Source organism: Phasianus colchicus, chromosome 14 (genome assembly GCF_987193195.1).
Source record: "Phasianus colchicus chromosome 14, bPhaCol1.hap1.1, whole genome shotgun sequence".
Classification (NCBI taxonomy): Eukaryota; Metazoa; Chordata; class Aves; order Galliformes; family Phasianidae; genus Phasianus; species Phasianus colchicus.
This window is the reverse complement of record NC_143449.1, coordinates 12158367-12172955: the sequence shown is the minus strand read 5'-3', so window position 1 is coordinate 12172955 and position 14589 is coordinate 12158367. Positions and strand designations below refer to the sequence as shown.

Genomic DNA, 14589 nt, shown 5'->3' with positions numbered 1-14589 from the left:
ATTAAGTAATATTACACTGGAGACATTATCTGATAAAAATAAGATGATTTGTTGGAAGTACTATATTTAGGGACAAAGCAAAAATGTACAGATGGTTAGGGAACATGTGCAGGGCTCACATGAATCACAAGCTCAGCAGCTGCTCAACCTGGAGAAGAGGAGGCTGAGGGGAGGCCTTCTGGCAGCCTACAGATTCTCACAGGGCAGCACTGAGCTCTGCTTGCTGGTGACAGCAACAGGACCTAAGGGAACAACATGGAGATGCTTCAGGGGAGGTCAGGTTGGGGGTCAGGAAAAGGTTCTGCACCAGAGGGCAGCAGGCATAGCTCCAAGCTACCAGAGCTCAAGGAGCTCTTGGACAGTGCTCTCAGACATTAGTTTTTAGATTCTGGGTGGTCCTGTGCGGGGCCAGGAGCTTAACTCAGTGGTCTTTGTGGGTCTCTTCCCACTTGGGATATTCTATGATTCTGTGTCCTGTTGAAGGTCTTTTGGGCTACTGCAACAAATAATAGGGTATTTTTTATTTCAAGTACCTTTTATTTCACTGTACTTTGAGCCAAGGCTATAATAGAAATAAGAATTTTAAGGAAATCTCTGATATAGGGGATAATATGTGAAATAATCTTGTGTATATGTGTACGTATGTATGTATATATGTATATATCAGTGATATCACAGTTTATCCTAACCAGTGATATCACTGATCTATACATACATACGTACACATATACACAAGAAGTAAGGAAAATTGTTAGTTATTTCCATATTGTTGGCAAAGAAAAAAAGATGACATGAATTTTCATGTCTTACACAAAAGGAACTGTCAAAATAATTGATCGTAAATAGTAACTACAGAAAACGCGTTGCCTCTGTTAAGAAGGTAATCGTCCTGAGTATCTGAGTACACCCATCAGCACCAGCTGCTTGGATTATGACATCAAAAGAGTGTAGTAAAATTAATTAGAAGTCTATTTTGTTTCATATGGTAAATTAGAAAGTATATATCTTTACCAAAACTGGAGTTTGTCAACCAAGTGGATTTGTGAGGTTTTTCAGCCATACAATTATAAGAAGTGCATAAAAGAAAAAAGTTGAATGGATGCTATATTCACTATTGAAATCCCACTGCCTTGGGTAACTAGGAATAGAGGTACCCACACACTTTGCCAGCTTACATGGTCTTCAATAGTATACTTACAGAATCATAACATACCTTCCAGCAAGTGTGCATAAACTGATGTGGCAACGTAGCATAATGTAAATAAGTAACAGGTATACTTCTTGCACTGTAAGATCAGTACAGTCATGTTTGTGAGTCCAAAATTAATCAAGCAAAGTAATCAAGGTAATTTAATATTATGGATTCTTCCTATTAGGAGGTATGAATGCCTTTTCAGTTTCTTTGCACAAGTGCTTTTCCATATCTTGCACATGCGAACAAAGTTTTTGTTGATCAAAACAAAATCTAACAGTGAAATCTTGGGATTTTCTATTATATATCTGGTTCACTTCCAGACCATTTTCTTTGAAAGAAATAGGATTTCTTCAAGGAATTTTGATATCCCTGGAAAAACTTGAACTTCATCAAATTCCAGATAGTTCAAAGAAATCTGAAATTATCAACAGACTAGGTAAAGTATACAGTAGGCCATGTCTTCTGAACCAGAAGCAATTCACAGTTTATTTACCATACATTGTTTCAGAGTTCACTTAAGCTCCTACTTCCTTTAAGCCACGCCTGAAATATTTGATGTTTTTTACTCTTCATTTGCATGGTCGCGTTCTGCAGGTTTAGCCTTATGACTATCCCAGTAATCCCATATTTTATAGCAAAAAATACAGTGTACAAATAAACAAAATAAGTTGGCATTTGTTCAGGTTTTAACTGGTTTCTCTGTTTTTCACATGTGTAAAGGTCCTCATTCAAGGAGTCAGTTCATGAGAATAAGACTAGGCGAATAAAATCCGTATCTCTCCAAAACTACAGGTGCAATCTTTGTAGGGATCTTTTAGCAGGCTAAGGAGCATCATTTAAAATGCTTCCATAATATGTTTGATACCTTTTAAGTGTGTTCTCCTAGCAACAGACAGTCCCCAAGCACTCTGGGAAGTTTATCCTAACCTTGTGTCAGTAAGCAATTTATTTATCTGTTATGCACGTAGCATTTATAGGTTGGTCACATCTTAATTGGGTATCGTTACTGAAAAAATAATGTGTTCTCATCCCTTAAATTCTCATTTTCTTTGTCAGTCATTTGTCAAGGTCTAGTATTCAGGAAGGAGACTATAGGTCAGAAAGGTTTGGGGCTACTTATTTTGTTTGGGTACAGGAGCACCAAAAAGGTTGAAGAAAACAGGAGTAAGTGTATTCATGGTAGAATATTCAAAATGGAACAGTTCTTTGGAATTTTATTTACCTTTCCTCCTCAGTAAACAACCCATATTTCATCAAACTCACAGATCCTGTCTATATAGTGAAGTCAGTAAGTTCTGAGGTTTCTGGAGAGAGATGTCTCAATTTATTTTGAAGAAATAAGGAATATTCTTCTAATGTTTCCTCAGCTTTTTTTGGTAGAAAGAATTAAGTTGCTAATGGAAATTGTGCACATATCCTGTTTAAGATTGAAGTGTTGGCCTGATTTCCTAACCTTTCCCACTATTTTGAATGCCCAAGTGACAAGTAGTAGTGTGTTCAGCTTGTCATGCTTTAGAGTCTAGCTAAAAATGGAACTTCTGCAGGCAGAGGTGAAATGTTTGGATTAGGGTCAATACTCAGAAGATAAGATTATTTTTATGGAATAAAAGGAAAATTTATATGAAGTCATTTTTAGTATCCTCAGGTATGAATGCAAAAGAGCACATGGAGGCAATAATTACAGGTTGATTATTCATTGACTTTAGTAGTGTAAGAAGATGCAGTTAAGGGAACTTCCAAATGCCTGATTTTCCCCAAGTGATTAGCATATTAATTCTTGTGTGTCTTGTGTTGGATGCTACAGAGGAAGAGAAAGACAGATTATTTGCTTAGCAGTTTCTCCTGATATATACTTAAGAAATTGGAGCTATGTCATAGCATCTTTAAGAATATATTTTAATTCCTTGAAATAAAATTTTGATTAGAGTGAAACACATAGTGGCAACTGACTTTCTAAACCACGTCATACAAAGTCAGCATTTTAAGGTGTTTAAGAATTCTTTTATCCTACAACATGCATAAAATGCTTTTACTGATAACTTTGCAAAAAAAACACACGACTATAGCAATAGGTTATGATACACATTCCCAAAATTCATCTAAAATCTGAAAATTTGAACAACTCAATGGAACAACGTAAATTTGAATGAATATGAAGGAACAACATTTCATGAGGTCTTGGCATAAAGTTTTTATATAGCTGGAGAAAATGTCACATCTCATTTTAGAAGACAGTGCCTCAGTACCTTCCAAACTGAATTAATTATCCTTTTTTTTTTAAACTTTCTTCATCAGACAACAGTCTTATTTTGTTTATTCACCATTCTTTATATTTTTCAAACTAAAATTACTTTCCTGCTAAGATGCGCCTATGTTTGCTTCCTTCCCCCCCCTAGGAAATATGTAATGTAATTTGAAGTAAGTTATGCCAACAAAGTAGTAAATGAGTGAGCATACAAAACTACCACATTCCTATCTCATTGATTTTATTTTGTAATGATTTTACAGAGCATCCATTAAGACTGTTTTCAGAATGACATTTTGAAAGGCATTTTTTCTATTCATTTTGCTAATGTTCCCTATACCAGATGTACAACTTGAAAAACAGCAACTCCTAAAAATACACAAACTGTCAGCTTTGCTTTACTGAGAGAAACTATAACTTCAGTTAAGATGGATTTCTATCTAAGTACAATATAAATATCTGAAATTATTCCCTAAGACTTGCTGGCAATCTTATCTAATGTTACAAATAATTGCATTGTAAATGCATAATTTGAGTCAAAGTAGGGATAAAGGAGAAGTAAATTTGTTGTTGTAGGAGCAATTACTGCTGACATCAGTTCTGAAAACATCATCAATCTAAATGGCATGTTTAACCAAATAACTTGTGCTCTTGTTTTCTTCTCCCTACGAACATCTTAAAAATAGCTCTTCCTTTGTTCTTAGACCTTTAAGGTGGCATAGCTGTAATATCTTTTAACCCGACCTTACAGAAAATATTTGTCCCTTAGTGTGCTAAACAAGCTGTGAAAGTAATGTTATTTCAAAGAAACCCTCAAAAAAGCAAGTAATGATGCTTCCTTTCCACCTAGTTCAAGGTTAATTATACTTGTCGAGAAGGCACTAATAAAAGGCAGTGAAGAATTTGACAAACCGATGGCAACCACGCAGACTGTGCATCTCCAGCAGTTCTCATTTGTCAAAGTTGCACCCATTGATAAAGTCAGAATGAGGACAGTGTTTCAGAAGGCTCATTTTTTCATTGTCTTTACACATAATAAGTCAAGACAAAGAATTAGCATGTCATAAACTGTAATAGGAAAAAAACTGACAAGCTGGTGGATTTTTTTTTTTTTTTTTTTGAGGTTCTGAAATGACATATCAAACCTCTACATTTCACAATCCTTCAATTCACTTCTTAATGTGAATTCAATTCTATTTGTATGTGTGGGTGTGCACATACATAAAGTGAGAGTAACACAGTAAAGAATTCTGCTTAAGAACAAAGACAGTTTTAGGGAATAACTTGGATAGAAGTACTGCTTTTGAAGTGCAGACTTTAAAACTCCTACCTCTCTGCAGATTCATCTGAATTTTCCTCTGTGATCATCTGCAACTCCTGCAGGGTTTTACTTGAATCTTCCTTGACACAGTTTTCCTCTGTGTTTGCTTTGGGAATATCTTCATTTGATCGAAGCTGTTCTATGAGGTTTTGTTGATGCCAGGTTTGAATCGATCGGTGGTGCACTGGAGTTGGACCGGGCACAGGCGCCAATATATTGTGGTGGACAGGACTGCTGTTTTTCTTCAGCCCATTTCTGTCCCGAGAGTGGTTCTTCAACCTGTTCTGCACCGGTGTCCCTCTGTGCTCATATCCTTCCTGCTGGTGGCAGCCCCCCGTGCCTGCGGAGCTCTGCGAGGGGTGGCTGAACCACCTCCAGCGGAGCCTCAGGATCTGCTTCACATCAAACTCTTTCTTTCCAGACACTGACATTGTTTCAGGGGAAAAAAAAAAAAAAAAGAAAGAAAGAAAAGAAAAAAAAAAAATGACAAAAGCCTATTCTTCTAGAAAGGAAATGGATTCTTTGTTATCTCTTGTGTTTCAACTCCTCTTCTTAAGAAAAGACAACAAAAGAACAAATACCGGTAGCTCGCTCTCTCTCCTGATTAATATACTGCAAGCTCTTAGAGCCGATGCTAAGCTGCTGCTAACTGTATAGGTGGGAATCCATACTGACAGGATGATGAGGTCAGACCTTAAACAAGTAAATCAGCTTAGCACAGGAAAGCAGCAACCATAACAGTACCCAGCTGCTAGGCTTACACACAGCACTACAGCACAGCTCCCTAATATATAACCTAGCCTCACATGATCCTGAGGGATCCTAAGCTGCAACTTAAGATGCTGAAGAGCACATACAAATAAAGTGACAAGACTTTCTATCTCACGGCATTTTCTATTGCTAATCAGCAATGCTGCATTTTACAGAAGATTTATGGAGAATTCTTTTATAGTCTCCTTGCATAGATTTTTTGTGAGGATTCACTGTGAAACTATCCTGCAGTTGATGTGTTTCCTTAAGAGGTTTCCATTTGTTTGTCTTGCTGTGTAAAATTCCTACAAATGGCCTCAGTGTGGTAGCACTTACCTAAAGGAAAGAGGCAGCATTTCAATATGCTGTGCAGAGCTATGTATTTTCTCACCTATAGATAGATTTCTTGTCATGATTACAGGGGTATGAGAACAGAGAGAGGGAGCTCATAAAATCAGAGATGTGCTCCCTGAATGACTCTATCTGTGGAAAACACAGCTTCCTGGCTAAGTGCCTGTGTAAACACCCCTTGCCATCCTCTTCTTAATTTCTCACAGACAATGAAAAGTGTGATTTTTTTTTTTTTAAGGCATCTTTATTTTGATAATGTACAGTGCAGCTTGTTTTCAGCAAATTTATTAGATGGCATATTCTCATCCTTTCATCAACAGACAGGGCTGTGAGAACTGCCCTGCCCTGTGTTATTTCAAAACATACAGACTCTGTGTGTTTTGAAACAATGTACATGCACTGTTTTTGCAATTCAAAACAAATAAATTTGATTTTTTTTTGTTACATTCTCCACAGTGTACTGTTAATGATGTATATATCTGTTAGCAGTACGCAGAAACAAAAAACTGTAAAGCAGTCAGTAAAACAGGATTCAGAATTAAAGGAGGGTACCCCTCTCCATTACATCTTACATCTCTTTTTCAGACCTTCTTTTTGAATTCTGCTGTGATGTTTTTTCTATTTCCTAAACTCCACTGATGGGGTTTTGAACCTTCAAACACAGAAATCCGCCTTCTCTTTTTTGGCTGCATGTAGTGCAAACAGTGAAATATGAGGTAGAGTTTTGTAAAGAATCAGCAAATTGAGATAATAGAACTCAGAAACATCAGCTCTTATGCTGGCTGCCAAGTTGCTATCCTATTCCTGAGATTCAAGCAATGATATCAAATGATACGCAGTCTCATGAAATGGATGGAAAAATTCCAGGGCAGAAGAGGAACTGTAAAATAGTTGGAGAAAATTATGCTATTTAGATGCATAGAAGGATAGAAATGACTTTATACAAAAGAAATTATGAGAAAAAGTTGGCCATAAAAGGCAAGAAGGGAAAAGCTGAGAAGAGAGGACATTTGAGACACCTACCTGATACACCTATACAGAATTATAGAATCATTTATGTGTTGGAGGGGACCCTCAAAGGCCACCTATTCCAACTCCCTTGCAATGAACAGGGACACCTACAACTCTATCAGATTGCTCAGAGCCCAGTCCTGGCTGACCTTGCCTGTCTCCAAGGATGGTGCTTCCACCATCTCTCTGGACAATTTGTTCCAAAGCTTCACCACCCTTACTGTAAAAAGCTTTTTTCCATATATCCAGTCTAAACATTGAGGCTAAACTATCACATCAGAATGTACTTGTAATTCTGGCAAGAAGGCGGGTGTTTGTGGCGGACAGAAGAAGCAAAATTTGGTTGCTAATAAGAGTTCTTTCTCATATGAAAAAATAATGTACTCCTACTTGTTAAAATAGAGGCCCTTGGTAGCCTTGGCATACATGCTTCCAGTGCTGACCCCACTTCTCTGCTATGGGTTACTGCTCTCACAGCAGCTGCCCAACTCACTTGTGTGCTTGAGCTGCATAAGTTAGATTGTACCACATGAACATTCAGTGAAGGAGGGCCAGTTTGTGCTTGGACTTGAGCCTCTGGGTCTCAGCAGGTCTGGTGCCACTGTTACTTCTGGCACTGTGTTTTGCATACGTGCAAAGACTGCCACATTGTCATACGTGGGCATCCCAAACTGTGCCATCCACTACTGAAGTAATACTCTATGTAACAGTTCTTCACTAATACAAACTGTATTCTTGAGTAATATTTACTTAAGAATAATATGAAAGAAGGACATCTGTGTTAGAATATCAGGCTGTAAGTGTTGTTAATGGAACACAGTTTTGAAAAACTTCATTTTCAGTTTTTCAGGAATGGATAGAAATAAGAAAACTTGTTCAACTTCTTAATAATTATATTAAGAAGAAAGTATATAAAGGCCTGATTGTTCATTTAATAAGCTATTTCAATTTAAGCTTGCTGAGAATGCAGGCAAATAAAGAAGCCGCTCCCTAATTTCAGGGATTTTAAGGAATTTGTAGGGAATAAATGGAAAAACAAAAATGCTGGCCACTGGGAAGAGAGACCATTATGTGTTCAGAAGTCAGAGTTTTCTTGCTTTAACGACAACTTTATAACAGCCTGAAGTTTTCCTGGAGACATACAATTTATGTTTAAGGTCGTGGGTCCTTTGGGTTCTTTTTTTGTTGATTTTGATGTTTTTTTGGCATTACATCTATTTAATATTGAATTTAATATTACTTAGCCTACATGCTTATGAATGTTCTACTGCTCACTTTTATAAAAGTAATAATACTTAATGGAATCTGCATATATTCCTTAGGATTGCATCTACATTGGATTGCCTTGCAATCCAAGATCTATTTTAAGGAGACAGTCTCTCTGTACCACGTTAATGAGATGATTTATGATAAAATCTCATAAGGGTGAACAGAAAACACAGTTTCTTGCTAACTTAATCAGGCCATTGAGCCAACCTAAGCAGCTCCGATATTTCCACTTAGCAACAGCTCTGATACACTGAATCCATCATTTCTCATCATCTCACAAAGCTTCTGTTGGTTTCTTTTCTCTAAATCCTTTTGCAGATGTCATCATAAGCCTATTACTTGGATTTGACTTGAGAATGGGAAAACAGAACTTCAGTTTGTAAATAACTCTGTTTCCTACTAACTCAGCACATGTTTTGGCAGATGTAAAGTGTATCTAGCTAAAATTGACTGCAGATTTCCTGAAGAGACTATTTTGCTCAAAAAGTCAGCCTGAGTCAGCATGAAATAAGTTTCAGGTAGGGCAGATTATTCTTCACACAGCTTGTTACCATACTGGCTAAAACTTCAATATGCTGTAATGGAACAGTATAAGTGATTTAATAATCTAAAGTTCTTAAAAACTTAAAGTTTTAAAGTTTTAAAGTTTTAAAGTTCTAGTAATCTATTAGTAATCTAATAATCTAAAGTTTCAGGCCTGAAATGATTAGAAATAGTTTTGCTGTTTTCTAGAAACAGCAGAAGTACTAAGAAAAATGCGCTCAGTATTTTAGAAATACAGGAAGCATCCCTTTTCCCCCGTGTTAACTCTGAACAGCACACAAATGTCACACCCTCTCAAAATACATGCAGAGTTGAATCCTAATGTATTTACAAGTCAATAACTGGCCTGTTTATTTTATTTTATTTTTAACTTGTATGATTTTTTGCTTATTCTCTAAGTACTCCTCTAGTTCATTCTTCTCTCTTTGCCCATTACCTTTGGCAAGAGTATTTTCTATAGAGTTTCCATGTAACAAGCCATTTTGACAAATCTGTAATATGACAAGAGAATGTAATGGAGTACTGGTGGGGAGGTTCAGTCTCTACTGCCGTCACCAACATCCACCTCTGATGTCATGAGCCAGAATAATAAAATAGGAGTTGTTACTTTCAGAGCAGCCACTGTAAATACCGTCAGCTTAATTCCACATTTCTTTCTATAGAACCTTTCATTTTACTAATAATCTGTATCAAAAATGAAGAAATTGTGAAAATGTGGTGTTCAGAACTGTGGAGGTATTCAAAGCAACACCGTACTGTTTATGCAAGCCTATCAGATTGTGAAACAGGAAGCATAGACTTATCTTTTTCTACCAAACTGTCATAGTATAATTCAGGTTGGAAGAGACCTCAGAATCTCTCTAGTCCAAACTCCTGTCCTAAGACAACAACATCAGAACCCTTCTGGGAAACCTGTTCTAATGTTTGAGCATCCTAATAGTGAAAATATATTCCTTTTAATTGGTCAAACTTCTCCTGTTTTATTTTATGCTGACTGCCTGTTTTCCCTCCTCCTATCACAGTCTGTGAAGAGCCTGGTTCAGATTTCTTGATCTTGTAGTTGCTGGGTGATGCTGAACAAGCCCTGTTCGCCTCAGGCAATCCACTGGGCAAGTTCTTCAGCCCCAGCCATCTTGGTGACCCTCTGCTGGACTCACTCCAGTCTATTGCTGTTTTGTACTGGTTTTGGAGGTAGGATCTTAAGTAATAGAATGGTTGACAGAACTTTTAATTGCTGTTATTCTGCATAACAGCTATATCAAAATAGGCACTAATTCTCCAAAACTGCATGAAGATTCATGATACCATTTTCAAGTAGAAAATACTTCAATTTTTTGTTTATTCACAATTTTTTGTTTATTCACAACTCTTATTTACCAACCAATTATTATCATCAGATACTAAAGAGTACAGAAAGGATCTGGCATACCCTCCAAAAAATCTAGTATTTAGATTTGACACTTGTCAGTATAAGTCTTTATCATATGTCATCTCAAAGCTTTGACAGAATAAGGACTTATGCCCAAGGTCAGTCTTCCCTGGTAAGTTTTTGAATGTGACTCTTGTTCACTGTCTCTTATAAAGTATTAAATGCTGTCTTTAATTTTAAGAGAGGGAGGCCCTTGAGGCAGTTGCATCTCAGTGCAGTGTAGAATGTAATAATTCTTAGCTACTTTTAGTGTTCAATCCCGCAAATGGCTTCTGAGACTCAGGAAGGGCACTATATGCTTCAGGAAAAGATCCTCAGAATGTGGCTCTGCATGTCCTCCAAATCGCTAACAGAGGTTTTGGAGTTCTTTGAATATCGATGGAAAAATTACCTGCCATTGGGCAGGTTGTCATAGTTTTATTATTTTTGGTTATTGGTATTTCACATCATAACATCATGTAGTGCACTGGGAGTTAAAGAGTTAATGCTCCAGTTTCAGGCACCTGTCCCAGAAAAGAACTACATACCCCAGAGGACTTTGCATTTAGAAAGGGGATATAAGCTTTTGTGGATCAACCAACTGCCCTTTTTCATCTCTCTCTCTCATTCCTGCTTCTTGACCTGACTGCGCATCCCACCTCAGCATTATGGTGAGGCCTTTCCACCTTTCGGACACGCTCTCATAATCAAATAATTGATTTATTAGTTTTAATTCTAATTATATTGTATTATAGTGTGTTATCTTGCATTCTGATACCATATTTAGTGAATTAGTTTGTTTCTCTTCAGATCGTTGCCGTTGTTTTTAATTATTTTGGGGTCTGCTGGTTCTGCTTTCCGTAGGCTCAGATTTGCGAATTCCTCCACCCCTCTAGTCACAGAACTGGGCCAGACCAGCCCGTAAACCATTGGCACAGGTGTTTGAGTGGTTTGAGGTAGTCACTTCAATTCTTTCTTAAGGATTTATATAAACTTCTAGTACAAATTTTGGTTCAACCACAGACACATATTCAGGTTCAGACAAACTGGCCTGCTTCATCTATGGATGTGAAAATAGGCACCATCTATTTTTGTTTTGTTTTGTTTTGTAGCATCTACCTTTTTCCTTTCTTCATTTTCCCTTCCATTTGTCATCAGTTTTCCTACCAACTTTCCTTAACTTCTGATCTGTCCTTTGTGTTGCCATAGCAGTGCAATTGACATAATACTTTAAATATCCTGTGATTACAAATATCGCTGTGAAAGTGCATCTGAAAAAGTGCTTTAAAACAATATCCTCCACAGCAAACTATCTCACAGCGTCCTACCACCAGGCATCCTTCTGATCCTGTCACCTGCAAGAGCACACATTAGCTCAGTTTTTACTTTGTCAAAAAGCCATACAGAATCACATCACAATCTTATTGTTGCTCAGCCTGGCTCCAGCTGTTGTCAGCTGCCAAGACGCCTTGAGGCTGCTCTTTTACTTTCTGATGCTAGCCCAGAATATAAAAACACGTAAATGTGGCTTTAATCTACCCATACCCTAACTTTCTCATGCGAACAAATTTGGTTCTGTCAGTTTTCCATTTTTTTTCAGAATAGAGAACACAGCATCAATGTTTGGGAATACTAGAAATGTTTAGTATTTTCATATTTTCTGTGGAAAACACGTTAATTTTGTATATATAAGTACCATGCAATTATATGAAAACTGGAAAACAGAGTAAAATATAGAATGTTTTACCTTCATACATATTCATTAATAATCATAAAAAGTACTAAACAACACAGTGATCAGATTTGCAAGTGATAACATAATGCAGGGAGAGGAATGACATTCCCAAGGGAAGAAAGAAAGAAATACAGTTGAAAAGAGAAAGAGCAAATGACTCCTTACTATTTAGCCTGAAAGATGGTTGAAAAATGGAGCTACAGAATAGGACAGAGAGAGCAGCATCTCTTGTTTTAGTGCTAATTCTTCCAGAACTTTATCCATAGTCTTATTAGGTCCAGTCTCTTATCTCTTAATCTTGAATGTGAATTTCACTGTGATTTTTGCCATCCCAAAAATCAGTGACTTATCTGAGACCATTTCTTGTGGGTGTACCAACCCAAGTTGCTATGTTAGGAGCTTTAGACAAGCAGTCCATAGGATAAAAACTGTAATTTTATTTTACGCTTCCAGCTCAGCTTTGGACATTTGACTGAGATGCAGGTAGTCAATAATGTATGTCCAAAAGAAATAAACCCTCCAGCACTGTGTCAGTTAGCAGGAGTTTCTGGTATTTATGTGATTCTGTCAGATAGCATTATTTCCAGAAAAGTCCCTTGATGAACCATAGAAATAAATGCAGAGCAGAAAAATCTGTTACTGATGAGATACGTGCATACAGATGAGCTTTGGAAATGGAAGTTAGCCCTCTTTTTCTCTTTGATTAAAGTTGATACTTCCAGTTGTATACATTAGTTGTAAGAATTCTTGAGATAGCAGAGAGCTGTTGCAGTGTATTAAATCATTTTGCAAATACATTACCAGTGAGCTGTTCTTAGAAAAAAAAATTAAGCTCAGCAAGCCTCCTGAAATTAAACTTCTGCTGAAATTAATTGGCAATATCCAACTAGTATAATTTAGCATGTCACGACTGTAAATTCAGACAGCCACTCTTGGTTTATTATTACCAGTTTAAAAGGCTGTTTACATCAAATTGTTTTCAGGTCTCAATTCTAACATTTAGGATCATGAGGTAATTGTACTCTGCTTTGGGCCACATTTCATGGTACATGATACAGTTGGAGTGACAATGTTTGGCCCTTTGGCTTACTGAGTTTCCTGAATTAAGTTATGGATAGTACCTCTCTTTAGTGAGAAGTTGATGGCTTTAATACGTTCTTGATACAGCCAACATTTAAGATTACATTATGACTATCACTTACTAGCACAATTTAAATGCAAAATAAATTAACTTTAAGTAACAAAGTCTGTAGTTGTGCTAGCATTAATGTGGAATTAATGAACATAGGAAAAATATACCTACTGAATTCTATTGCTTTAAAATACAAGGTTCAACTAAGCACTGAAACAAACAGTAAAGTCTGGTATGTAATTGCCTCTAGATCATTGATAGTAGTTGTTTTTTTTAAAATGCTTTACTTCATAATGTTATGGTTCATGTTAATGAGAATGTTATGTGAGAAACCAGTGGGAAAAGAAAAGCTATTTGACTGTTTTCTTAATAAATTCTTCTTGCTGATCACATTAGGTGATTCATTCCTTCTGAAATTGCTTTCTGTATGCTGGAATATACCTCATTGTTTTTCTGCCTGACACAAACCCAATCATTCTGGCTTGCGACCTCTCACTTAGGTACTACCAATTATATGTTGCAGAAGAGGCATTTCTGTACTGCTAGGATATATAGTCTTCCTGAAAATAACACATATTTTATCTTTTTAAGGACAATGCAAATAATTTATATATTAGAATCTTTAATCACATACTCATCACAGATTTTGTAGAGTCCAAGAAGCTGTAATCAAAATGTGAAGATTACTCTGGGTTTTTTTCTTATTGCAGTATAACAATTTTCCTTCTGCAATGATCTGCACTTGTCTTCTCACCTACCTCTAAAGTGGAGAATTTTTTATCTGTAGTATTTTATTTCTGTCCATACTTTGAATAATGGTGCACAGAACTGTTGATATTACAGTTTCAGTTTTCTTTTATTTTTTAGGGTTTTTTTTACAAAGCTTCTGATGATTTTTTTACATGCTTCTGATACATTAGCTGTGCTCAGAAACTTCTAACTTACTTGTAAGTTTGTAAATGTATATAATCTATATTGAGTAAATTATGTGAATGTATGTATTGCACTAACTCAGAACTTAATCTCTTAATGATTCAGCGTAATGCACTGCATATCATTTCTTCATTCTGAACATTCTTCCTTTAAAAACAAAAGTGAGGAATATTATGCTCTGCCCATCTTATAAAATTGAGGATGCCAGAAACAGTCAGCTACTGGGGAAAACATTTGGAGATATTCCCAGATTTGTATTTTATGTTTATTCAGATGAATTTTTAGTGACCTATAGAATATAATCACTCATGGGAACATCTGCCTGCTTCAAAATGATTCCCGGAAGACTGGATTTTTACAATATAAAAGCATAAAACACACATTTATTTCTTCAAAATAGAACAATTTGATATGTAGCTGCAATTTATTTTTAAGCAGAGGAAAAGGAGAGAAAGAATTAAGACATTATTCTTCAGTATAATTTTTATCTAACATCAATTACTTGAACATTCTATCATTAGGTATAAATATAATTAGGTTTAAATCACCCTTAGTGCTATTAACTAAGACAATCACAAGTTTAATTCCAGGAGCTGTAAATTGGTAGAGACATGTAGTCAAAATCACAGGTGCTTTTTTTCTGGTTCTTGAAGAAAATGCAGAATCCAAACTGCTCAATAAGTACTTTGTCTCTGC

General features: G+C 36.3%; 1 protein-coding gene and 1 long non-coding RNA gene across 8 annotated transcripts in view; one reads left to right on the top strand and one right to left on the bottom strand.

Annotated features, from left to right (window-relative positions):
- The window catches only part of KLHL4 (kelch like family member 4), a 34240-nt gene extending 28559 nt beyond the window's left edge, over positions 1-5681 (bottom strand). The window contains exon 1 of the mRNA XM_031594301.2: positions 4771-5681. Coding sequence (XP_031450161.2) covers positions 4771-5192 — 422 coding nt within the window. The 5' untranslated portion in view covers positions 5193-5681. The remainder of the gene's footprint in view (positions 1-4770) is intronic.
- The window catches only part of LOC116229669 (uncharacterized), a 292007-nt gene that overhangs the window by 109055 nt on the left and 168363 nt on the right, over positions 1-14589 (top strand). The gene's annotated exons all lie outside the window — the stretch shown is intronic.